The 27,986-nt window shown below is 37.7% G+C and overlaps 2 protein-coding genes across 3 annotated transcripts; one reads left to right on the forward strand and one right to left on the reverse strand.

Moving 5' to 3' along the window:
- Positions 1-3: 3 nt before the first annotated feature.
- LOC148875848 (uncharacterized) lies at positions 4-9,571 on the reverse strand. Of its 2 annotated transcripts, none has more exons than XM_088965497.1 (5): positions 9,239-9,571; positions 7,748-7,801; positions 2,943-3,046; positions 1,566-1,604; positions 4-583 (listed from the first exon to the last, which is right to left on the reverse strand). In XM_088965497.1, the coding sequence occupies exons 1-5, from the start codon at positions 9,312-9,314 to the stop codon at positions 449-451; spliced, it is 408 nt and encodes a 135-aa protein (XP_088821623.1). In that variant the 5' UTR covers positions 9,315-9,571; the 3' UTR covers positions 4-448. The 2 variants fall into 2 exon arrangements, with proteins under 2 accessions (XP_088821623.1, XP_088821621.1); XM_088965495.1 differs by having other exon boundaries at positions 7,709-7,801; positions 9,239-9,444.
- On the forward strand, positions 9,553-27,986 carry ATNUG2 (GTP-binding family protein). Its single transcript, XM_088965494.1, has 12 exons — positions 9,553-9,800; positions 9,883-10,121; positions 12,110-12,243; positions 12,810-12,939; positions 13,942-14,102; positions 14,621-14,722; positions 14,822-14,926; positions 15,039-15,167; positions 22,653-22,793; positions 25,876-25,976; positions 26,739-26,796; positions 27,383-27,986. The coding sequence occupies exons 2-12, from the start codon at positions 9,893-9,895 to the stop codon at positions 27,773-27,775; spliced, it is 1,683 nt and encodes a 560-aa protein (XP_088821620.1). The 5' UTR covers positions 9,553-9,800; positions 9,883-9,892; the 3' UTR covers positions 27,776-27,986.

A 27,986-nucleotide genomic window follows, 5' to 3' on the forward strand; every position in this document is an offset into this window, starting at 1 on the left:
CAGTGGGCAATCATGCAAAGATACAATTGCTTGGGTGAGCTAATACAATCTTGATTGTACATATTAATGTCGAAATTATAACAGATATAGTGGGTTTATTGGTACATGACACAGTTGTTATCTCCTACATTGTCAATGGGTTTATGCATCATTAACCAATGAAGAGACTACAGTTACAGTTCAGTTATCTAATTGCTGCCACCAAAAATCCCGCCAAACCTATTTTTGAGTCAGCAGAAACTCAAATAACTTGGATTGGTAGTGGAGGGAAAGGAAACAAAAAACCTTTTTCTTTTTTCCTTTCAGCAAAAGGGAATGGTAAACTATTCTACTCCAAGCTCAGCAAGGTGATGCAGTAAGATCCTGAAACTACCTAAGTAGATTGAGTTAGCAGGAAAAGTCTGTATTGTTCCTTGTACATATGTATTGTGGAGTGTATCATATCTCACTATGCAGATGTGCAGGGAATGTCTTCAGTGGTAATGATGGGTTCAGTGGAAGGTAGGGGAGGTTTTTTAACAACACAAGGCTTGGGTGGCCTGTTAGGCTGAACTTGACCAACCTTTTCTGATGGAATATCAAACTGCATGAAACAAGTCATAACAATTATTAATATATATTTAAGGCAGAGAATAAAGCATTTTTTTATCGGTAGGCAGAGAATAAAAACAATGTTTGATTTGTCTTAGAACATTTGAGGTAATCAAAGAAACTTTGAAGATATAAACCATGAGAACATGATATATTTACTCCATCAATCTTGATATATTAGTATAGATTGGGTGACAATTCTCTCTTCACAAGTCTCAAGCTAAATGTTCATGAAGATTGGAATTCCCCCTATTGGTGCTTGTAGCCATTGAGGATATCATAAACCTAAAATGTAGTAACCAGATGAAAATTACCATTCATTGTATATTCTGTCAGATGGGTTCTCCTTTTTCATAATTGACCTTTTACCTTTTCCAGTACTAGAGCATTATTTCCAATGACTGGGACCATCTGATTATCATATCTGTACTGAGTGATCCATTGAATGGAAATGCGATTTTATATTATCATGTTTTGTAAGAATTGAGCTTTTATAACATAATTGCAATTAATGCATCCAGCCTGCAAACACATCTACAGGTCAAACTCATTTTTCTTGGGAATTAGGATGACCCCACAACAAGGACACAGAAACTTAATGCATTGAATAAAGTTCTGCAATGCAAAAGCACTTAACCTATTGTCTTTTGAATAGAAAAGGTGAATAATCTGTAGAAGTTGTCAAGACATCTAAGAAGTTTTCTAGAAGTCATGCAGGAAGAAATGTAATAGCAGGATCTTCAAGACATGGTCTCTGTAGGTACTGAGATTTTCCATTGATTTTATGCAGAGTTTGTGCCTTTGTTCAACCAAGAAATGTGGTCATTTTCACAAACAACTTCAGTAGTGTGACAGAAAATTCTCTGAGTGAAAGAATCACATGGGAAGTGCTTTGCTACAATTAAAAAATTTCTGGAACCTCATAATTAGAATGACTGATTGCAACAACAGAGTTGGTTTATACATATACTGACCTTGTAACCACACCCAGATTTACAAGCTTGGAAGCATTCCTGTATGCAGAAAGTATAATATATATTAGAAAAGCAAGCATGCATAATTCTACCACCAGGAGATGGCACAAATAAAGCATCCAGCCAGAATCCGTGTTTTAAAAGGCGTGGGAGGCGTACACCTGGAGATGCGCCTCCAGGCGAGGCGCTCCCAAAATGCCCTGAGGCGTATGCCAGAGGCGCTGATACCTCTGAGGCATACGCCTCTTGCGCTTTTTTCATGAGGCATGCTAGAGGCGTACGCCTCTTGCGCCTCATGCACACCTGATATGAAAATACAGGAAAAAAAAAGAAAAAAGAAAAAAAGGAAAGGAAAGGAAAAGAAAAGAAAGGGAAAGAAAAGGAAAGGAAAAGAAAGGGAAAGAAAAGCAAAAGGAAAGAGAAGGAAAAAAGAGAAAAGGAAAGAAAAGAAAAGGAAAGGAAGGGAAGAAAAGATAAGGCATAAAGGGAAAGAAAATGGTTTGCCCCCTGCCCCTTTGGTTGGGGGGCTTCGCCCACAGACCCCCCACCCCCTTTTCGATGCAGCCCATTTTGTTTTTTTATGTTAGGGGGGTCTTGCTCCACTTTGGCGAGCGAGCTCGCCTTCACTTTGACAAGACCCCCCCTTTGAACTACTGTTATGCATCTTTATTCTTCTCAATATAAAAGATTTTTATTAAAAATAAAGAAAAAATGAGATCCCCCCTTCCTCTTCATCCTCCTCCTAACCCCCCTCCTCTTAAGAAGGCTTACGCCTCTTGCATTCTGAATTATGCCTCACGCCTCTAGGTAGTGGAACGTCTCACGTCACGCCTCCGCGTTTTAAAACATTGGTCAGAACACTGAAGTATTAATGACATGATAAACCTCTAGCTGGTAACTGAAAAGAAAAAGACCCAACCACTTATTTTTTATCATTTTGGTTATAAATAATATGTATATAATGACACACACACCGATGCATACATGCATGCATGCATACATGTATGTATATACATACAGAAGAAAAGAAAGCTAAAATCTTATAAAAATTGTGGTCTGTTGGTGCATTAGGAAAGAGAGGAACAGAGATTTTTTAAGGAAAGGTTTGAGCTACAAAGAGAGTGATAGCTGATATATGTTCATTGCTGGTGGAGTGGGTTGAGGTGTATGAGTGTATCCTGAGTAAAATTCCTAAAAAGCCCAAAAATTTGACCTCCTACATGACTAAACATTCCTTTGATTTAATTGATGGTTGAGTACCACCGCCAAATGACAGATAGGAGAAGAGAATTGATGCCTGAACATACAATATCTTTTAACTTGCATGAATCAGCTTGGCATGGATACAAAGAAAAAGGGTGTGATTAAAGGAAGGACCATTGAGTATTGCTCAGCTCCTGGAGAGCGATCAATGTAAGCACTCCACTGTTGATCTTTCAAAACAGGATCCTTATAGCATATCTCATTGCACTCCTCCAAACCTGAACACGCATGAAATTCAATTTTAAACTCAAAATGACAGAATGTAAGTTTGTTGCCGCTGAATTCAAATGCTGGACCTACTTTTTACCACAAGAGCATCTGAAGGCCTTAGAGAATGCCACTTAAAAATAAAAAAGAAATAAAACATAACACAATAAAATTAAAATACTACTAAAAACAGTAAACAAGTTCAAGAAAAATCTCTATGGAATTAACACTTTTTTTTTTCAATAAAAAAAGCTGGAAGGAACAAGGAAGTGATAAAATAAAAGCAAAAAAAAATGAAATATCATTCAAGCTCCCAACCCGATTGTATTTGTTTTGGATTTCTTTAATTACTGACATTATTATTGATGTTTAAATTAATAAAAAAAAAATTCAAGTGAACACAGGATGTTGTTTCTGCATAGATAATGAAGTCATATTCGTATTCTTATTCTGACACATTTAGCAAAACCAAATCATATATATGTAAGTTAACACCAGAAATGATCTAAAGTGACAGTTCTGCACAATACTAATACAGACAACTGTAAACTGCACAACATCCACGGTTCCAAGATGTTTTTTGAAGGTAAAAGACAATTTTATTAAATGGAAAAATAGAAAATACATAGAAAGGGGATAAGCAATCACCAGGGAGAAAACAATAACCCTATTAAAGCGTCCCCTTAATGCCACAATTTGGCCCTTCAAACAATTACCCTTACAATAGAATCCCACAATTGATAAAAAAAGTTACTAATAATCTGCCTTAACCCCACAAGATTCCAACAAACACCTAGAGCCCCCTCACCATAAACAATCCCAAAACGATTTAAAATGCTGCTTGAGTGAGGTTTTCTTTGCTTTTTTCAAACATCTTTTTGGAATTTTTTCACCATCTTAGTAGGACCTACCCCAATAGGCCCCCTATTAACCTGGCAAAAACCTTCAAAACCTGAATCTAATGCTTGATTGTTTTGGCTTTTGAATTGTCTAACTGCATTAGGAACTTTCTCAGCTTTCTTTATATTGCCTGAACCTTCCTCTCTCCTCTCTACCTCCTTAACCCTTTCTTCCTTCTCTCCTTCCTCATGTTATTCCTTTAAGCTCCATCTACTGTTGCTTTATCTGGAGAATTACAGCTAGACTCATTTACTGATTTATTGATTTTTGCTTTCTCCCTACTCTTTTCCTTCATCTCTCTACAAGCTTTCCTTGCGAACTCTTCCCCACCAAAGAAGAATAAGTCCTGGAGTTTTGCTTACCTCCACTTCCGTATTAACTACTTTCTCAATATCAATCACTTTCCCTACAGAGTGAGTCTCATCTATTTAAATCTCATCATCACTATCTTCCCCTGTTTCCGGTTCAGATTCCTCTCCTCTACCATCATTAAGGGGGAAGGTTCTATATTTTTTCAGCTTATACACAGTTACACCAAACTTCATCCCATTTTTTTGCACCCATCCCCCTAACACCTCCGTCTTTTCCTTCTGCCCTCCTTTGTCATCTTTCAAAATCTCAGCCCCTTTTGAACCAATCTCCTTGATACCCCATGCGATCATCCTCAACCTCTTCCATCAAAACCTGTTGCCCCACCTCCTCTCCTACCTTATCCCCATCAGCCACTTTCTCAGCAATTTTGACCTCAAAACCTTTCTTCTCCTCCTCTTCTCTTTCTTCCTTTTTTTTTCTGAAATCCCTTTATTTATCACCCATTGAACCTCCTCTGCCATAACACCCACAATCTTTAAATACCCTCTTTCCTTCCATCTGTTGAAGCTGATTCATTTCCTTTCTTGTTTCCATCAGCAACCTGCTGCAGATTGCCACCTGTCAAATCCTTGTATATAGTTTTCCAAGACTTTGTTACAAGTGGGAAGTAGGGACTAGAGAGCATGGAAGAAGGCATGTACCAAAGGAACTTTTAATTCAGTTACAAACCAGTATACGATCTATTCTCAAACTCACACTGTAAGAAGATGGACTCCACAGATGCAGTGGTCAGAGAGGGGGGGGGGGGAGGGATGGAGGGAGGGAGAGAGTTCAGATCCTGGTCCAAGGGTGAGCACGAAGATCTAGAGCTCCATTTGGAAGCCAGAATGAGTGGCAGCTATTTGTCACTAGCCAAATGTTTACTACTTGTTTAATTCAAGGTTTGGCTTGGTTTACTAACCTATGACCTAGGTTGGACCAGGCTGGTTTGGTTTAGTTCAAATCAGGTTGAACCGGACCAATAGCCTTTTAATAAATCTATACTCTTGCACACACATGAGAAACTAAATCATAAGACTTCATTACTTTTTTTGGTCACAAACCGATGACACCACATTCTTGTTTATGGATGTCACTAATGAACCTGGTTTGTCTCTGTACTCTTCAATAAAAGTGGCACTAGTGCTAGACACATAGTACACAATAATGTACCAAAAAGCCCAGACTACATTCTTCATAAAAAAATATTTATATCAAATTTTTTTTTTCGATCAATAATCGTTCAGATCATAACAACATGAAAATGGTACTTGTTAAAGGTACTGAGAGTGAAAGATTCTGTAAATAGTTGTGTGTGTGTGTGTCTGTAATGCTCTCGATAGTTAACAGAAGGTCTACATTAGGGGTGTCAATTGGACTGGATTTGGTTATCCGATCCAGTCCAATGTGAGTCCATTACAAATGGACCAGGTCCAATCCAATCCAGTGAATATTCTGGACCATTTTGGACTGGTCAAATTCAATATCTGGACCGCCCAATCTATTCAAATTTGTTTTAATTTGGATTAATTCTAACCCAAACCTGGTCCATTGACACCTATATTCTTATCTTATATCAATGGACCAGATATTGGCTCAATCCAATCCAATTAGAGGTGTAAAACGGGCTGTGCCGGGTGGGTGGCCCGCGAGCTGTGCCTCCCTCCCCTGGGATATTTTGGGGGTTGGCCCAACATGCCCCACGACCTGAGCCCGTGGGCCAGGCCAAAGTTATTTATTTAAAAAAATTGAAAGAAAAACTTAAAATTTTAATTTTATATGAATTTTGATGTATACAATTGCTTATATATATAATACTTAAATAAAATATTATAATAAAATTGAAAAAAATGTTTATTTTATAAATATTATATAATAAATTATATATATAAATATATGTATAATATATATGGGCCACGGGCAGCATGGCACGACAGTGCGGGCCGTGCCAGCCCAGCCCGCTGACCTGAAACCCCAAGCCTGGCATGACCCATCGGCCCATACTATCGTGCTGGGCCGCGACACAGCCCATGGACCATTGGGCCAGGCCAGCTCAAAATCGTGCCGAACTGCAGGCAGCATGGCCCGATTTACACCTCTAAATCCAATATAAATTCATTATGGATGAACCAGGTCCAATCCAATCCCATAAATACTTTGGACCATTAAATCTGGACTGGTCCAATTCAACATGTCTTGTTGGTCCATTCAATCTCTCCAAATTGATTTTGGTTTGGATGGGGTCCAATCCAAAACCAGTGCATTGATGTCCCTAGTCTACATCATACAACAAAAAAAATCCTGTTCAGTATATCAAGAAACATAAAACAAGATTATATGTTTGTCATTCATATTTGTCTTCCCATTTTCCAGTAATTTTTTATTTGTTTCTCCCATTACTCCTAAATCATTCGGATTAGGGAGTGATTGAAGACCTATTAGACCAAAAACCCAATTATATACCAACCAAATATTTCAAGACTAAGGGGCTAAGTTGCCACTTAGTAGTTTTCCAACCGCCTGATGTAACAAAGTTGTATAGAACCCAATCAGTTACCTCACTTAGTTCCCCATTTATTTTGAAGAGTCCCCAGTACTTGATGCATGCATTAATTGGATTTACCACTGTTCCCAAATTGCCAAAAACTGTTATACCCATTGATGAACGTCTTCATATCATTGTCTGGAGCTGTATTGTTTTTTTCTTTGGAGTGTTTTCTCAGCAGTGTTCTGTCTTTGTATGTACTCTGTTTTCTTCCCTGCCATTGCACTGTCTGATGAGCAGGGGTCCAATTTAGTTTAATAAAAAGTTTCCATCACTGATTTCCATCACAGTTTTCTTCCCTACCAATGAAATAGCAATTGGAGGTGATGCAAGCAAGATGGTGAACATAAAGAAATACTATCATTAGATTTCCATCACAGGGTTTCGTGTTTATGATTGAATGAGCTTCAAAGAAATGATATGTTCCACTGTAAAGGTCAAATGTAATTAAGTTGTCCCTATTTTGACATCAAACCAACAGTATCTTATCTATGAGAAACAAAAATATATGCAAGTTTCAGAAAAAGTAAGGCTCTGTTTGGGAAGAGTGCAAAGGGCGGTTCAGTGCATATCTGCACTCTGGTTTAGTTTTGCTGGTGTTTGGTAAGGATGCATTTGTGTATTGAAAATGACAGCAAATACAGATTCCAAGACATGTTTGCATTCAATATAGCAAAGTTGGTCAATGTAAAAAAGGTGGATTCTAGTCTCGGGATTCATGTTTGTACCTATCACAACTAAAAATTATTTAGCAAGAATACAAAATTATCATTATAAAACTAAACCAACTTTGCATTTGTACTAAACATTTTTGTATTTGCACTTGTCCCAAATGGAGCCTAAACAGATCTATATATTAGCACAAATGAGTGATTACATAATTGTTTATACAGGGCATTGGCAAGATAATATTTACATTCTTCCCATGTGTCTCCATCGCTATCACAACCTTTTTTGCAGAAGACTCTCCCTATAAGAATATAGCAGAGGTTATTAAATAATATCGGAGATTCAAAAAATACAGTTCAATTGTAAAGAGTAATAAACAATAAAAATCTCAAAATAAGAATTTCCTGGGCCTATAGAAAGAGGATAATTTTGACAGTAACATGTAGATGATCAATCACACACTAATTGGAGATTACAAAAATTCATTAAGATCTTTTGTGTACAATAATGAGAACATATATGAGGAACTTGAGATCCATCAACCTCAGCAAAACTTAGATAAGAACCCACTGAATCACCAATTTGAATGTTCAATAGATTTGCCACATCTTGTAGTGTGGAGGACCCTTAATCTTTCAATCTGAAGGAATTGCTAAAAAAGGCTAATATATAACCTAGATGGATACATGTGATTGTCCTCATTTATCCATCCATTAGGCGACCCACTTGTTGAAGTGATTTAACCATCTGAATTGGCATGTTCGTCACATTCACATATGCAGAAGAGCATGCAATTATACACCCAAATAGGCTAGAGAAAATGGCAGATAATAGACAGTGGATCGAACCAAGAACAAGGTAACTGTGGTCAATCTCACATTCACATGTCCTCTTTGCAAACATCAACCATTGCCTTGGTATCATAGCTTAAAAGAGTACACAAGAACTATTAACTATATAAACTTGATGCATCATATATCATCATCTTCAACATAGTCCTATAACTCTTAGCCTGAAAGTAATTCTAATTAAATAGCCAACTCATATGGGCATGATTGAATACATTTTTTTTCACCATACCTCATCCAACAACTGGTCAAAGGATCAAACCGTCTACTATTTGCACTATATATGGTGGAAGACTAAGGCTGTATAGGATCATCTAGCAAGCAAGTAATTGTGAATACTGCCATAAGCATATATGTACATGGGTATATATTTACGAGTATAAAACGGCACAATAAAATTCTCAGGACTAATTGCAAAAGTAGCAATTAAGCAACGAACCCTTATGGTCCCCATTAATAACGACAGATCACCGATTTTGAAGAATGCAATTTTTTGATACCGTCCAAGGGTACATTCGACAAGTCATAAAGGGAAAGACACACTACATTAAGATCAATCATCATAATGTTCGAAAAACAAATGTTTTCTACTGAAAACAAGCCAAGAACCTAAAACAATATGTGAATTAACAAGCTAAGGTTTTCTTTTTTCCATTACGAATTGTAAAAAGAAACCATCAATGACTACATAAACGTCAAGAATTTCAAAATATATGAAAAAAAGAGAAGACGGAAGAAACCTACATCGACAAAGTAACAAAGATTTGAGATATAAAACCCATTAGAGGACACAAAAAAGCAATATTTTCGCCAAAAGAAAGAAAAAAAAGAGAGAAAAATCTACATAGTGAGATGGAGATGAAACAGAGACTGAAATGGAGATGTGTTACATGGGATCTGCATGAGAGCTGCGTATTTGGCCGTGCATTGATTCCCGCATGGAGACGTCCATTGTTGAGGCAACATTTTCTTCAACAGAGAGCGCGAAAATCTAAACCAAATGGAGTCAAGATGGTTCCGAAAAACGAAATAGAATATAGAAATACCGAATGCGGAGACTTGAGAAAGAGACACTGACTGCGAAAGAATGTGTCTCTTTACTTTTTGGGTTCATGGAGAGAATGCGTCTTAAACGAGGGTATTTAGGTCATTATGGAGAACAATTCTTCCCTTACTTAAACGTGTTTAACCAGAGAACAGAAATGTTAGGCATATGATATGACATATTTACCCATGTTTAACTTTAAAGTTGACCAACTTATTCTGTTACCGCCTTGGCGTTACCCACTTCAAGTATCCCTCCCAGCATATTTCGCTTCCTCTTTTTGGAAACCCTAGTTTCTGCTGCGGAGTCTGGGGACTCTGGAGTCTGGATTGCCGAAAGAAACCCTAGCTTCAGACGACACTTGAGACAGTTTGAGCATTTTAGGGCTTAAGTTTTGGCGTAGACCGGTAAGTTGAGCTTGTAATGCTTTACAGAAGAGAAGCTATGCCTTTTGTGTTAGGTTATGATTGTTAGCTGTACTTGTTACAGGGTAGCGAAGATGGTGAAGAAGAAGGAAAAGAAGGTTAATGTGTCTGGGAAGCCGAAGCATTCCCTGGACGTCAACCGAGAGAATGAGAGTAACAATTCCCGAAGCTCAGCCACTGTGCGGCGCCTTAAGATGTATAATTCTAGGCCGAAGCGTGACCGAAAAGGAAAGATTTTGAAACACGAATTGCAGTCGAAGGAATTACCATCTACGCGGATCCAGCCTGATCGTCGCTGGTTTGGTGAGTGAAGTTTATTTGTTATATTTTTAACTTCACCTCTTTTTCTTTCTCTGTTTAAAAGCTCTAATAAAGAGGGAATTCTTTATCATATATTAAACTAATTGAAAGAGCCCAACGGATCGAATATAAGCTACAGTGAATGACAGTTAGTTTAGTTCGACTAAATTGATGTTGTTTGTATCTCTTGAACTTTTCAGTCACAGAACAACAATACTAGGAAAAAAAAACACCTCGTCCCACCGTTGACAGATCAAATTAATGTAAATGGGCATTCATCTCTTCTCCATTTGGTATATCTATTTTAATTATTTTTTCTTTTGGCCATGAGCATCCTATTTCTTTGATTGGGCTGATTTCTCTGTAAAATGGATGGAAAATGTTCGGACTGTAATACCTGAATTATTTTTTCCTCCCCTTTTTAGGGTGGAAACTATCTTCCCCTCCTTGTATTTTGTTTTGATGTAACTGAAATATTTTAGTCTGAAAAAGTTTCTGTCCCTTTACTTTGAAACGAAGGGAGCCTAAAAGAATTATTTATTTGAATTATAAAAGCAGGGGTGAACTCAATGTAGATTGAACTAGGGCTGTCAATGGGTCAGGTCTGGGTCGGTTCTAGGTAGAACTGATCCTGAACCAATTATTAACTAGGACAAAAGAACAGACCCAGAACCGTCCCAATTAATAATCGGGTCTTACCCGATTATTCTGAAAACTATATTTATTTATTTAAATAATAACTTAAAACATAAAATTTGATAATGTAATCTTAATAAAAATGAGAGTAAAATACTAAATTGTTTATACGTTAATAAATTAAACATTTTTTAACATATTATCATATATATATATTATGTATCAAATTTACCATTTGAGACATGAAATATAATAAAAATTATAATAAAATTGGAAAGCATTATATATATATTTAATAAAATAATTGGCTCAGGTCCTAATTGGTTCGGGACAAGCAATAACTGGAACTGACCCATTGAGAACCCTAGATTGAAATTTATAAATGGAATTGTGACTAATACCTGCATGTTACAGAGACAAAATAATAACAAATCCAAGCACTTTCACCTCCACTTGATAACTAGTTTGATTTCTAACATGCCAATTAGTATAGTAGTCCACAACTGGCTACAAAATGCATTTGGCACTGTAGCTGTTCTGAAGAAAATAAATAAATAAAAAGAGGGGGAAAAGAGCCAGAAGAGAATTATTTATCAATATGCCTCCCACTGCTATGAAATGCATTAATGTACTTTAAATAATGGAGTTTATCATGTGAGGCATTACATAGGATTTCCTTGGGATGTTGATACATACACTTACCCATTTCCTCCATTTTAGTCCAGAGCCTATTTTCCTTAATATTTGAATTGAAATTTATATGGGCTTAGGCTTCTTCCTCCTTATCATTCTTGCATATGACATGGTTTACTCCCTGGTTTAGTGGTGTGTGCACATGTCAGTTCAGGCAGTCATTAGCAATATACCCCTTGGTTAGGATTCACTTGCTCTTATAAAGGAACCCTGAAGAATAAAATAATGAATAAATGAATAAAAGTTTTAAAAGTGAGTTTCTTATACTTGTTATTCTTAATGAAAGAACCTTGACAACCATGGCTCAAAGTATTAATATGCACGAACATGCATATCGGGTGTTTCAAGGGGCATGCTCCTCCTTTTTTATAGTTTTTCCCAAAAACTTGACAGGGGATTGATCTTAGGCTTGGCTACCCCCTGAAACAACCCAAAACCCCTTGATTTGAGCGTATTGGTGTCCAAAGATATGATACGATGCGCCTGATATCATATCATATTGATATTTTAAACCTTGTTGTCAACTTTCTTGTGGACGTTGCTGAGTATATTAGTTTGTTTGCCTTGAATAATTTGCTATCTTACCTCTTCCCACCCTAACCCACCCAAAAAAGTTAATAATTGTTAGTCAACTTAGCTTAATTGCTTTTTGAACTTTACAGGTAATACCAGAGTTGTGAACCAGAAAGAGCTTGAGTTTTTTCGTGAAGAACTCCAAAATCGATTGTCAAGCAACTATAATGTCATCTTGAAGGAGAGGAAACTGCCTATGTCACTTTTAAATGATCACCAGAAGGTACAAGTTTTTCCTACTCTCTTCTTTTTTACCTCTCTTGTTTTTAATGTCTGATATCTAGAGGTAACTATAAATTCCCCTTGTTTGTTTGACTTAATGGTGAGTTTTTGTGGATGATTTCTTATTATCACAGGCTCGTTTGCAGTGCAAATTTCATTTGAACCAGCTTTAATTCATGACAGTGCAAATAGGTTGAGTGTAAATTCTGGTTTACTTCTTTTTCAGTTTTGACCTTGTCTTGTTTGTGAATTGTGAGAACTTAAACGGGAAGTGAAATAATAGTCACTTTATATGAAGCAGAGTGGGTGTAAGAGGAGAGTTTTTGTTTTGGAGTGAAGTAGGAAAGTGTGCAAACTTGTATCAATATTTGGGATGCAAAATTTGCACTGCCACTAAGTGTAAGTGAGACAGAAAGTTCATATTTTGTATCGGGTAAGAGTGCAAATAATAGTTACAAACAAACTGAGGGTACTGGTTCAGATTTGCACTGTAAACAAACAGAGCCTTAAGCTCAAATTTATTGATGAATTTCTTCTGCTAACTTTGATTTTTTTATGACTATTAAGCAAGCTAGGGCTCATCTTTTGGATACCGAACCTTTTGAGGACACATTTGGACCTAAGAAGAAGAGGAAACGTCCAAAGCTTTTGGCTTCTGACTACGAGTCTCTGCTTAAGAAAGCAGATGGATCCCAGGGTAAGGGGAAAATCCAATTGCTATGTGCAAAGATAATTGATAGATTCATTTTCAACTTCAGTTTTTCTTTTTAAATTTTAATTTTCTGTTCTCATCTTTATTTTTATTTTTATTTCTATTTTTGGGATAGTGTTTGCCAAGGGGAGGTTTTGAAACACCCTTCCCAAGCCAGGCCATTTGGGGGACAGTGGCTCCTTCTAAGTTAAATTTTTTTCTATGGTGGGGGCTGCCTTGGAAAAATGTCTCACCAAAGAGATGATGGTAAGAAAAGGTTTTAATTGCAGTGACCTGAGGTGCAGCCTCTGTGGTGGGGAAACAGAATCAGTAAATCATCTGTTTTTGCACTGCACTTTTGCCTCAGTGATTTGAAGCCATTTCTTAAGAAGTCTGAAGGTAAGTTGGTGTATGCCAGCCTCAGTTAAAGCCTGCATGGAGACTTGGCAGATCCAAGAGATGACTAACTAAGAAAGGAAAATTTTGCTGGTCTTCCATTCCCTTAGCAATAATGTAGGCAGTGTGGTTAGAAAGAAAGGAATAGTAGGGTCTTTGATCTTAAATCCTCTACTGCAGCTGAAGTCATCAATTTGGCTGTAGGTTTAGTTAGGAGTTGGTTGTCTATACTTACTGAATTTAAAGGGGATATTTCCGACTGTAATATTTTGAGGATGGACTTTTTTTGAGGTCCTTCTGTTTTGATGTGTACAGCTTCTCATTGTACAAAGGACCTTTATATCAATACAATGATACTTTGCCTTTGCTCAATAAAAGATAGTGTTTTCCAACTCGAGCCATTTGATTATTAGATGCTCCAATTCATTATGGTTTTGTCTTTTCAGTAAATATGCATGAACCAGAGACACATGTATAAGTGGATTATTGTGTGTTTTTTGTCAATATGGCAAACCAGCAAGCATTTTTATTTTATAAGTTATGTTTATTGTACTATTTGTTTATTTCAAGATGGTTATGAGGATTGTAATTTTGTTTTTTTCAATTTTGAAGATGCTTATGAGCAAAGAGTTGCAACTAATGAATCTGTTGAAGAAAGTGAAGGAGATGGATTTAGGGACCTGGTTCGGCATACAATGTTTGAGAAGGGACAAAGTAAACGTATTTGGGGCGAACTTTATAAAGTGATAGACTCTTCGGATGTTGTTGTCCAAGTGAGTTTTTGTTCACTATTTCAAAATGCCATACCTTACAGTACACAAGTGAACATTTCAAGAATGTTAACACTTTTAACTCCCATTTGTGATGAACATCACTTGCATTAGCTTATGTTTGTAACATAATGTTTTTTTATAGGAATTTCTACCATTTGTCTTGTAAAATTTAGACACATGCTAATACTTGCTAGGCAAGTGCTGCATGATGGTGGGATCCATCATCTGTGACCCTACTTACTGGTTAATATAGGTGGTTGGTAATATAGTGGAGAATTCAAGAAAATGTTGATAATTGCATGGTCAACATCATTAGATAAAATAAACTTTATTTTTTACTGATGGAAAAAGATAGAGTCAACCTTCAGCCAAATAGATTTCCTAGTACTATTTATTCCACCAAACATTTCTGTGCTGCTGGAATATCATCTAGTGTTTTTTTTCTCTCTTTTCCATTATTTCCCTTTTCTATTTTTGTTTCCTTTTGCCAGTAGAACCTTCAATTTATTCCATTATAGGTTTTGGATGCTAGGGACCCACAAGGTACAAGATGCTATCATCTAGAAAAGCATTTGAAAGAGCATTGCAAGCATAAACACGTGGTTCTTTTGCTAAACAAGGTCAGTTGCCTAAGGAAATTTTGTGATTCTTAGATCAAATTTGTTCTTCTATGATTTCCTTTACAAGCTGTGTGTTTAAATTTTTACCTTGTTTCTCAGTGTGATTTGGTTCCTGCATGGGCTACAAAGGGATGGCTTCGTGTTTTATCTAAGGAATATCCTACCCTAGCATTTCATGCAAGCATCAATAAGTCCTTTGGCAAGGTAATGTCTAACCACAATTTTCTTTTGGGCCTTGCTACTATTGCTTTGTGAATTTGATGGTAATGTGCCATTTTCTTGAGTTTTTAAATGCATTTTTTTTGTTGTTTAACAGGGTTCTCTTTTATCTATATTGAGGCAATTTGCTCGTTTGAAAAGTGACAAGCAAGCAATATCCGTGGGATTTGTTGGGTATCCTAATGTTGGAAAATCATCAGTCATCAACACACTGCGCACAAAGAATGTAATGTTCCTCTTTGTTTGTTTGGATATGACAATAAGTGAATTCTAGTAACTTAATTTACTCATTTCCCATGGCTGTATTTTGGTACATTAGATTGCATTAACTTTTTATTAGACCTTGGACAGGTTGATGGTATAAGTTAGCCAATCACTTGAATTACATGCGACTAGTCTTTGTCACTAATCATTTGCTTTATTATTTGTATAAAAAGGAAACTTATAATGTGATTAAAAGAAAGAGGCTATCACAAATTTATTAGAAGAAGAGAGAGAGGATTGCTGGAAACTCAAGCAAGAATTGGAAGAGATATTAAGGAAGGAGGAAATCTGTTGGAGGCAGAAATCAAGGTGTCAATGGATTGTTGAAGGAGATGGCAACACTAAGTTTTTCCATGCAATTGCAAATGGAAGGAGAAAGAAAAATTTGATCCTTAGTGTGGAGGAGGGGGGGTCAAGAAATAAGACAAAGCCAGGAGATCACAAGTATCTTTGTAAACCACTTCAAGGAAATTTTCACAAATTCAAGCGGAGTGTCATTAGAGCTACCAGAAATGGAAGGGGATAGGCTTTTAGAAGAACATTCTATTTTTTTGAAAGAAACTTTACTTTGGAAGAAATCAAGGATGCAATCTTCTCCATGGAAAGATCTAAACCCCTTGGGCCGGATGGATTTTCAATGGTCTTCTTTCAAGAATGCTGGGATTGGCTGAAAACTGATATTCTAGAAGTGTTCAATGAATTCTTTCTCAAAGGAGAGGTGTCTCGAGGGGTGAATGCCACTTTTATCACTTTAATCCCGAAGAGGAGGGAGGCAAAAACTCCTAAAGATTATAGGCCAATTAGCCTTGTTGGGAGTGTATACAAAATTATTTCAAAGGTTTTCTCAGAAAGGATCAAGAAAGCGCTACCCTCAATCATCTCACCTTTCCCAGGTGCCTTTGTGGAAGGAAGGTTGATTGTGGATCAAGTTTTAGTAGCCAATGAGTGTGTTGCAGAAAAAAGAAAGGGTAGAGGAAAAGGGTTGGTGTGTAAAGTGGACCTAGAGAAAGCCTATGATCTGGTTAATTGGGAAGTTCTCCTTCAAACGTTAGAAAGGTTGGGTTTTGGAACCAAATAGAGATCTTGGATTAGAGGATGTTTAAGTTCTGTCCATTACTCAATTCTTATTAATGGTGTAGTGAAGGATTTCTTTCCGCCTGAGAGAGGAATTAGGCAAGTAGACCCCTTCTCTTCACTTCAGTGGTTGAAATGTTAAGCAAAATGGTGGTGATGTTAGACAGTTTTGTATGCCCTTAGCTTCAATCAAGATGATGTACTTTATGAATTTATTGTAAATGAATAAAAGTGCATATTTGATTATTGTTAGTTTAGAATGAGACTCGTGTTAGTTTAGAATGTTCATAGCCAGTGGGTCGGTCTGGGGAGACTTATCTTGACAAGACTGACACTGTGGTTCCACCAAGTCGGTTGGGGTGGCCTGTCTCAGCTGCCAGGGTGAGACCCTAGGCACATACAATGTAGGATTAATTGAATTTTTGAATTGGACCAAATTTCCAGTATTGCCTTAGACCTTGGAGATTGATGGGCAAAACTGGAAAGTTACACCCGACCCCTGGACTCGATTATGATACTGCACTGGGTGTCGGATTGGGCTGTCTTTGATGTACCAATCAGTGAGATCCTTAGCGGGGGTCAAAACCTAGGTATGTTGGGATAGTCTGAGAATTCATCTGAGTGGGTGATCATAGTGACAGGATCAACCCCTTTGTCGGACAAAGGTAATGATCAGGGGTGCACTCTCACTAATGGAAACCAAGATTGCCGGCAGCCGATTTCAATCGTTGAGACTTGTTTTGCAAAATATATTTTATATGAGATATAAAAGTATATATGTTATGGTTTCGAAATGATTTGTAAAAGGTTTTAATTCCTGGGATTCATATGAGTAGAGAGTGCAACACTGTTCTTTGTAGCCGAGGGAGAGGTCCTCTCTTGTTGGGCAATGTATGATCATTATGGGCTGAGAGGTTAAGTGTAAGACCATTGAGGATAATACCTGATGGGCTAAGTGTTACAAGGTGGCTTGGCCCAGGGACCACTTAGGGTAAGTGTTGGGCCCATAGAGACCATGATATGGTTTTCAGGGGGTGCACTGTCTTTAACAGTGTATTCGGCTTGGCCTTGTATCAAAGGTTGGGCCGAACCCATGTGGCTGATGTGTAGATCAATGTTTGGGTCCCACGCCATACAAGGAAGCCCAACTGGGCAACAGTTTGGAAGGCCAAGTGAATACATAACCTTAAATGAGCCTTAAGCCCATTTCGAACCGGGCTGATTTGATTAGTCACTTAAAGGGGCGAATTCTGAGATGAATCAGCTGATAGGATTGGGCCCAGATCCTATCCACTTAGAGAGTCCAAGCTCTAAATAAGATTTAGATCTGGAAGCCTCCTAATTAGATTAGGAGATGGCTGATCTAATCTACAGATAAGATAAGGGTTATCCCTTATCACTTAAAGGGACTTCTTATCCAAATATGATTTGGATTAGCAACTCCTAATGGGATTAGGAGCTGATCCCTTTGAGATTATAAAAAGAGGAGGGGGCGGCAGCTTTTAGACATGCAACACACAACTTCTGTCTTCAGAGCTGAAATCACAAGAAGAGAGAATTCTGCACCCTGCAAATACTCTCTTGCCGCCTCTTTCCTGCAGTCGTCGCCGCCTCTTTCCTGTATTCACAAGCCACCTAGTTGATTCTTGTAAAGGGTCAAGTTCTTTTGGAAGAACACTGTTAATTCTGCTCGTCTTTGCACTGCGCCATCTTCAGTGGGAGCAGATTTTGGATCCTTCCTTGGGCGTGAACACCTCCATTGGGAGATATTGTTTCTCTGTATCAGGTACATCATCTCCTACTCCTTTTGGTTCAGATCTGGTTCAGTTTATGGTTCAAGAATGATCATTGAAAATATGATTTTCTAAATGGGGAATTCGATTACCAGTTTGGGAGAGAATTTTTTTTTTGAAATTCGCCCCCTTATTCCGCAATCTTTGGGCGTCCATGTGATGGATATCCTATCCCTTCAGGTGAAAGCAGATTTCCAAGGACTGATTAGAGGGTGGAGGATAGGTAGGAATAAGTGGTTGTTACCCACCTCCAATTTGCAGATGACAATCTTCTTTTTGTGAGGGAGGCAACGAGGAAGGAGTGGTAAACCTAAACTGCAGTGTTCTAAAAGGCGTGGGAGGCGTACGCTTGGAGGTGCCTCCAGGTGAGGCTCTCCCAAAACGCCCTGAGGAGTATGCTAGAGGCGCTGATACCTCTGAGGCGTACGCCTCTTGCGCTTTTTTCATGAGGTGTGCTAGAGGCGTACGCCTCTTGTGCCTCATGCACACTTGATATGAAAATATAGGAAAAAAAAGAAAAAAGAAAAAAAGGAAAGGAAAGGAAAAGAAAAGAAAGGGAAAGAAAAGGAAAGGAAAGGAAAGGAAAGAGAAGAAAAAAGGAGAAAAGAAAAGAAAAGGAAAGGGAAGGGAAGAAAAGATAAGTGGAAAGAAAATGGTTTGCTCCTGCCCCTTTAATTGGGGGGCTTCGCCCCCCAGACCCCCTCGCCCCCTTTTTGATGTAGCCCATTTTTTTTTTTTTATGTTGGGGGGTCTTGCTCCGCTTCGGTTCGCTCTCTCGCCTTCACTTCGACAAGACCCCCCTTTGAACTATTGTTGTGCATCTTTATTCTTCTTAATATAAAAGATTTTTATTAAAAAAAAAGAAAAAAAAAGATCCCCCTTCCTCTTCATCCTCCTCCTAATCCCCCTCCTCTTAAGAAGGCTTACGCCTCCTTATGTTCGGGAGGCTTACGCCTCTTGCGTTCTGAATTACGCCTCACACCTCTAGGTAGTGGAATGCCTCGCGTCACGCCTCCACGTTTTATAGCATTGACCTAAAGTTGCTATTGGATAGCTTTGTGGAGGTGACAAGTCTAAGGATAAATTGGACAAAAACTGGCACTGTAGGGGTTAATATGGAGGAAGGGGAATTCCATAGATTCACAAAGATTTTGGGGTGTGAGATTAGAAGTTGGCCATTTAGTTACTTGGGTTTACCTTTAGGAGGAAACCCTAGATCACAAGGGTTTTGAAAGCCAGTCATTGAAAGATTTTCTAGGAAGCTAGCTTTGTGGAAGAGGAATTATATCTCTCTAGGTGGAAGGATAACCTTGATTAGAGCCACTTTGGCGAACCTCCTTATTTACTTTCTTTCAACCATTATAATACCTTGTAGAGTAGCAATGAGCTTAGAGAAATACATGAGAGATTTCCTCTGGGACCCAAGAGAGGAGAGGAAGGTTCACTTGATTAATTGGGATCAAGTTAGAAAGCCCAAGGATCAATGGGGTTTGGGAATCAGAAACCTTTCACTCAGGAACTCAGCTCTGTTAGGAAAGTGGCCATGGAGATTCCCTTTTGAGAGCGACAGACTGTGGCACAAAGTCATTGAGAGTATTCATGGTTTTGATGGAAATGGTTGGGATGCAAAAGTTGCCCCTCATGTTTCTTCAACTTCTCCTTGGAAAGCAATTTATGAAATCCAACCTACCTTCCTTAATTCCATTTGACTTGATGCGGGACAAGGCAATAAAGTTGATTTCTGGGAAGACCTTTGGGTGGGAGAAAGCCCACTTAAAGATCTTTTTCCCAACCTCTATACTTCGTCAAATTTTAAAGGGGAAATTGTAAGTAATTTGGGAACTCTTGGTCCAAATGGGGTCAATTGGAATCTGGGTTTCAGAAGGGGCCTTAGGGAAAATGAATGTGACTCTTTAGTTCAGTTGCTAGATCTAATAGGACATGTTCACTTGGACCCATCCTTGGAAGATTCTAGAATTTGGAAAGGCTCTTCATATGGCCTCTTCTCATGTTCTTCCTTTTTTAGTGTTCTTTCTTCACCTAGCATCCTAATTGGGGATTTCCCTGTGAAAGAAATTTGGAGTAAGCCTATTCCCCCCAAAATTCAAGCTTTTTGTTGGGAAATTTTCCTTGGCAAGGTAAATACTTGTGATATGCTGCAGAGAAGAAGGCCTTTTGCTTGCCTTTCTCCTTACATGTGCTCCCTTTGTAAGGAGAGTGGTGGAAATTTTTTTCTACTCTTTTTGGTTGCAGGTGGGTTTCCCCTCAAGATGTGGCAGGACTTTTCATCTGAGACTTCTTGAATCAACCAAAGAAAAGAGGGATGGTTATGTGGAAAGCTACGAAGGCAGCTATTTGTTGGGTGATTTGGGAAGAAAGGAATAACAGAATATTCTTGGAGAAGAGTAGAACAAGGGAGGAGGTGATTGACACCATTAAAGTTAAAGTATCTCATTGGGTAAAATCTTTGCATATCTTTCAAGACTTTTCAGTCACAGACATTCTAAGATCTTGGACAGAGGTAGCACAATCCTCAAGAGTGAAAGAGAAAGTAAGGATGGAATTGTATTGATAAAAAAAAAGTAAGGATGGAATTGAAACCTCCAGTTGACAGCATGATTAAATTAAATTTTGATGGAAGCTCTCATGGAAATCCGGGACTGTTAGGTATCGAAGGAGTAATCAGAAATTTTAAAAGGAGAATATTTTCTTTGTTCTCTGGACTGATTGGCATTGGCAACTCTCTAAAAGCTGAGTTAATGGCATTGCTACAAGGGCTGAAGATAGCTAAGCAGCTAGAACTGAGGCATATTGAGGTTGAAGGGGATTCCAAGGTGATCATCTCTTGGGCTAAAAACAATAGAAATACTCCGTGGACTTTCAGACAAGTGATAATGGAAGTGGAAAAGGTTGCAAAGGAGATGGAGGCTGGATTCAAATGGGTTTGAAGGAGTGCAAATGGGCTAGTTGATTATCTTGCCAAACAAGGGGCTTTGAGGCAACAATTGTTTTGTTCTGCAATCAGTGATTTAAAAGGCGTGCCTAGGTGCACAGGAAAGGCGCATTTTAGGGTAGGCGCCTCGCCCAGGTCCTAGGTGCAGACCATTCAAAAGCACACACCTGGTGTGCCTAGGCATGCGCCTTTTGAAAATTTGACGCTTTTTCCTTTTTTTGAGCTGTGAGCGAAACCGGAGCTTCGAGAACCCCCTATTTGGTAATGCTGTCCATTCATTCATCCTAATAAAATATCTTCTTAAAAGCAATTAAAACTATAAAATCATTATTTTTTGTGTGAAAACTCGGAATTTAAGACCCTAATATGGACTTGTTTGGGCTTGCCTCAAGGGGTGTGCCACAAAGGTGGCTCATAGAATTAGGAATGTAATGTCACATTAGCTACTTGATTTAATTGAGAAAAAAGAGATTGTGGGTTTTATATGCTTGAAAATGTTTTATATGTTTGATTTCATTTTTAAATTCTCATTTGAATATGCTTTACATATTATGTTTATGTATTTTAATTTTAGATAATAGGTTTTTTAAAACAATTTTTTTTTTTAATTTAAGTTTATATTTTTATTAATATTATGTTTTATAATTTTTTTTTATTATTTTGGCAATTTTTTTTAATTGTGTGCCTTGCCTCTAAAAGGCGTGCACCTCGCCTTGCGCCTTTCGCTTTTAAAACACTGGCTGCAATGTAAAGTGGGACAGAAATATGTACTAGTGTGGGAGCATTAATCCCATACACAAGGCTATAAAACTTTAATCTAACCCTAAATTCAAATAAAGTTCTCTTTTGCTGATTAAAAAAAAAAAAACTAAAGGTTTTCATTGACCTGGCCATTAAATGTAGTGAACCAATATATACCGAGAGAATGAACAATTGATGGGAATATTTTAGAAAGTGCACTCATGTTCCCAATTAGATCTACTGAAATAAGGGGCTGCTAAATTCTGTGTTTGGAAGCCGTTCTCAAAAAAAAAAATGATGAAAAATATCCTTGATGGTGGCACCAATGTATTAAAAAAAATTTCACGTCTATACTTTTAGTATGCTTTCAAGCTTTGCCTGACAACTTCGAAACCATCAAGCCATTGAAGGATCCAAATCATGGATATATCCTAGCTGCCAATCAGTCTCTCTTTTTACAGGGTCTAAAGTTTTTAAGAAAAAGTCTTTATCTGAGGTTGGAAGAGATTGCTCGTGTAGGTTGTCTGGGTGTTTGGAGTGATCTAAATATCAAAAATGGTTTTAGTCATCTGAATTTACTTCTTGACAAGAACTGGACTTTTCATTACTGTACAAGTGTCTCTTACAAAATTGGCAATTTTTGCAATCAACTATGTGCTATAAAAACAAAAAGAAGACATACAAGTGTAAAAAAAATACTGAGTTCTTATTTCCTGAAGACACATCTTATGTTTAAAAACTTTAAATAGGAAAAAAATTGTACTTTCCTACCAAAAGGTGTTGTACATTACATTTTAATACATTGTTGCATTTCACAAAGTATACATACTCGCTGTTTGATGATCCAATTCAATTGAAATATTTGTTTGCTGCTTATCGTTCACAGGTCTGCAAGGTTGCTCCTATTCCAGGGGAGACCAAGGTTTGGCAGTACATAACACTTACAAAACGGATCTTCTTGATTGACTGCCCTGGAGTTGTTTACCAAAACAGTGACTCTGAAACTGATATTGTGCTTAAGGGTGTGGTATGTTCTTTATTTATTCTTTTTGTGTACCAATTCATGACGAGTCTCTATCTATTTATATATATTTGCATACCTGAAATACTTGTTACTGCTGGTTGAAAGCATTTTTGAAACATGGGTTGAATCTATCATATTCTGTTGGTTACTTTTTGACGACCTTACTTGAACAAGATGTTAACTGCTTTTATCTGATTTTAGCATCCATGCATATGGGGAATATACTAGTGCTTAAGATTTTGCGCCAGTTGTCTCCCTCTTGTCAAGCCTCACCATTAAAAACTGTTTTTTTGGTCAGAAACTCAAAGAATTTTATTAGAACTTAAAATGAGGAGAGTACAACAAGAAGTTGTTGGAAATAGGTGTGCCAATGGATCGGTTTTGGATTGGGCCCCGTCCAAACCAAAATCAATTTGGACGGATTGGACGGATCAACAAGACATACTGAATTGGACCAGTCCAGATCCAAAGTATTTATTGGATTGGATTGGATTGGGTCCATCTGTAATGAATTTATATTGGATTGGATTGGATCTGGTCCATTTGTAATGGACTCACATTGGACTGGATTGGATTGGACCAAATCCAGTCCAATTGACACCTCTAGTTGGAAATAACATCCATTACAACGAAGAGTCCCGCCACCCCATTAACATTGAGCCCAAAACAAGTGATGTCTATTCACTTTTTGTTTAGCTAGTCAATCCACAAAACCATTAACAGACCTCCTAATCCATCTTAACTGAATTTGCATGTCTTGACAGCATCTTGAACCACCTGAATTCATTGCTGAAGTGCCATAACATCCCTTCTCCTTTTTTCATTAACCCAATGGTTATTCTTGAGTCCCGTTCTCTTATGAGCCTTGTGATTCCCATTTCCTTAGCTTTTTGCACCCCAATAATAGCTGCATCACTCCAATTCCAGAGGGACCTGAATTTCCAAAACTAATTCCATCAAAGTTAAGTTTCATTCATCCCCCACTTGGGGGAGACCAAACCTCCAGGACCTCTTGATCCCTAGAGTAAGAAAGGATAATCAATCCCCACCTCAACTTCCTTCTTTTCTCTTTTTTTTTTTTTTTTTTTCATTTTAATGGGGGCAGCCCATCCCCACTACCTATAACCCCTCCAATCCTGGTGACAGTTGAATTTGCTCCCAAGTATCTGCTACAACCAGCAAGAGATCTTACCAACAGGGCCAGTTGGCACCGTCAAAATTCAATCTCCTGCTGCTTAGAAGGTTGCATCCTTGATTACTTCTGACTGACTACAAAATCATTTAGTTGATTATTGACTTTGATGGACTAAAGTTATAAAAGCAAAGGCTCAACTTCCAAGTTGAGGACTTTTTTGGACTCAAGATATGTTCTTCTGGGAGTTATTTGTATACCACCCAATATGATACTGGATACTGCGTGGGCACTTTGGCAGACCACCTTGGATCAGGTGGTTGTGGCACGTATCCTATGCAGCAGTAGGGCAGGCTGGGTGGGGTCAGGCTGTGGTCAACCCAAACCCCCCAACCCAAGGCAAGGGGTACCTCAGCCCTAACCTAATGAACCCAATACTAACCTCGGTAACCTGATTTTCATAATTGGGTTGGGTGTGTCAGGTTATGCCCGTTTTTTGCACAGTGGCTTCCCATTGATTCAAACTTGCAGTCTCACAGTTGTCAGCTCATGGTTTTACTTTTACCACTGCACCAAGTTATGGCTTCTATATATGATAATCATCATTATATAAATCTTCTCCCAACTATACAGATTATTGAATCAACTACATGGATTCTGTTCTGCTATTCTTGCTACTTCAACTTATGTCATTTTGGTCTTCTCCTAGCTCTTCTAGTTCTATCCCCTTCAACTTGTAACAGTTTTCTTCTTATTGGTTTTGTAAACAGTATTCTCTGCACATGATCAAACCATCCTAGTTTATTTTTTTTCTCATTTTATCACCTATTGGAGCTACTCATAGGTTCCTTAAAATAAGCTCATTTCTGATCCTCTTCTTTCTAGTTTTCCCACTCATCCATCCCAATATTTGCATTTCTGCCACACTCATTTCTTGGACATGTTGTTTCTTGACTGTCCAACACTTTTGCTCCAATACAACATTGCTGGCCTTGCAATCATTTTATAAACTTCCCCTTTCAGTCTTTTTTATTGCTAAAAAACACCCAAATGGCCAAGACCGTTTTGGTAGGGAGTGATTTTATTAAGAGGCATATCTGTTCAAACACACATAGAGGTTGCAGTCCTTATTTTCTCCTTTTTTAAGTATAATGGATCTTTTTTCCTGCAACCTATAAGATTGAGTGTGGATTTGGATACTGCTTCTGATTACTGTTGTTTTCTTCCACAAGTATTTATATGCTTTATTGATATTACTACCTTAAACTTATCTCACTTGTCAAGGTTTACAATCAAATAAGGACCTAAAACTAGTGTTGTTAGGCTCGTGTGTGTGTGTGTGTGTATCCTAAATAAAAATCAAGGCTCATCATAGTTTCTAGAAATATGAGGTGATCCACCCCCCCCCCCCCTAGCCAAATTATTGTTCATTTAGTTGTTGATTGGAAAAAATGCCTCAATTCCCAAGTGGTCCAAGTCCAGTCTTTTGCTCACATTTGAAATAGATGGGCCCTACCACCCTAGTAGAATATTATTAATACCCATAAATGGGTTATATAATACGTTCAAGATCAAGTAGCACCTGACTAAGTGGGCATAATCTGAAAAAGGAATAGAACAACATTCCACAGTCTAAGGCTATCAATGTAAGAAATCTGCTCGATGAAAAGTTGTCTGGAGAGTTTAGGCAATCTGAAGACTTCTTGTCATCTGGATATCTACAACACTTGTAAAACTGTATTTACAATCTCTATAAGACCCTTTCAAAAGAGAAATGACTCAATTTTCTTCTTAATGGATTGAATCTACTATAAACTTTGAGAACCAAAAACCATATTCACTGAAAAAGGCCAGTTACATCCATGGGCAGAAAGAATATAAATTATAAAGTGTAGTAGTTGTATTTATTTTCCATAATCCATTTTCATGATCATCTTTGGGCCTGGTGATCAGGTACGTGTAACCAACTTGCATGATGCTGCTGAACATATAGGAGAAGTTTTGAAACGTGTGAAGAAGGAACACTTGGAAAGAGCATATAAAATAAAAGACTGGTATATGCCATCTTCCTGGTTTCAGTTGATTTTTACTATTTCCATGGATAAAATTGCTTCTTTATTGTGGCCTTTGCTTTCTCAATTTCAAATCCTCTTTGCCATCTCTAATGACGTTTTGCAATATTATTAGGAATTAGTGATTTGTGAACTAAATATAGACTTGTTTGATTTCTAAAATACTCGTTAAACAGACTATATGCATTGTGCATTAATTCTATGTTGTAGCTTTTCTTGCAATGTGGTGTTGGTAGATTGTAGAGTTTGGACCCATTCAAAATTTAACAAATATCGATTCCAACCCAACCCAAGTTGCACCACTAGCTGTATTTGTATATTTTATATATTTTATGGTTTGATCTTCTAACTTCATGTTTGTGTTCTTAATTTCTTCCATTGAAATTACTCAATATCAAAACAATTAATGTGAATTATTTTCTCATCTTGTCCAAGTCCATTGTTCTGACTGATTAGTCCTATCAAATTTTAACCACAAACAGAGAGAGGACTTTTATCTATTTTAAGATTCAAGAGATTAGTCTAGATTAAAATCGGCAGAACAGGATTCAAGAGATTAGTTTAAATTAAAATTGGTAGAACAGGATTCATGTAGCCAACAGAACGCATATAGTTGTGACAAGGCTTAATTGAATTTGAGAGTTCTGTCTAGCTCTGGTTTCTGATATTTGCATTTATTCTTGACAATGAGATTTAAAAATTTTGTTTTACTACCTAAATTATGATCTGGTTTTCTTTTGTCAGGGTTGATGAGAATGACTTTCTTGTTCAGTTATGCAAATTGACGGGCAAGCTTTTGAGGGTATATTTCTAGTTTGCATTGCTTATTTTTATGGGTGTTGATCATTGTGAATTTTGTTAGGAACATGATAAAAAGGGTTCATTCCCGCTGGTTCACCTCCATTGTACAAGTACATATGCATGTAAATGGGTGAGCACCTCTTTGTAGGACTCTGTATTTATATTGGAGATTCAATGCCTACAAATGGTCAGGTTGGATAATTCTAACCTCCACCTCAACTTGTAAGTCAACTAGCCTGATACCAAACATTTAGGATTCAAGTACCAAATTCCTTTCTATTGGGACTTATTTTGCATCTCTGTCAATCCAAATTAGGTAGGGATTTGACATGTAAATAAAATCAAGTTGTATAGTAATGGTAAAATCTTGGGGCTGGATGCTTGAGAGCACAGGTTTGAGTCTAAGGGTAAAAGGCAAAGGTTAGGACTGTACCCAGTCTACCCCTCTTCCCAAGACCCCAGATGGCTGGAACCAACATTGGGTAATAGGGTTTTTGTAAATTCGTCCTTCATCGTTTTTTTTTTTTTTTGGCTGAGATGGCTGATGTTGACTGCTTCCACTGGGGTTTTGAATGGGGTTTGTTCAGGGTGGTGAACCTGACTTGATGACTGCAGCAAAAATGGTGCTCCATGACTGGCAGAGAGGTCGTATACCCTTTTTTGTTCCCCCATCCAATCAAGAAGAGGGTCCATCAGAAGAAAAACCCGCGATTTCTGGTGTAAATGCAGATGAATTGGTTAATAACGATAAGGCGTCAGCAGCTATTAGAGCCATTGCAAATGTTATTTCATCCCAGCAGCTAAAAGCAGTCCCCGTCCGAAGAGACCTCTTCAGCGAAACCGAGTTAAAGGACGAGACAGTGGAGGACCGTCCAGCCACCGAGGAAGATGAAAATGCATTTGACGAGAAATCAGAGGAACTTTCAGCCTTAGAGTCGGATGAATTTGATGAGAAATTGGAGAATCCGATCACAGAATGATAAGCATTTATTAATTGAATACTCAAAAGAATTTAGAGAAACGTTGTCAAAGTTAAACAGGAAGTTTGTTCCCTTTTCTTTTAAAAAAGTATACAGAAAATTAGCATTGTAATATTATTTTATTTTCCCTGGGGGACAGGGTCCAATTTTGTTTATTTCCAGATTAAAACATTTATGGTGTTTGAGGGCATTGTTTTCTCCCTTGATTCAA

This window comes from Nelumbo lutea, chromosome 1 (genome assembly GCF_056320005.1).
Source record: "Nelumbo lutea isolate HS-2025 chromosome 1, American lotus-T2T, whole genome shotgun sequence".
Taxonomy (NCBI): Eukaryota; Viridiplantae; Streptophyta; class Magnoliopsida; order Proteales; family Nelumbonaceae; genus Nelumbo; species Nelumbo lutea.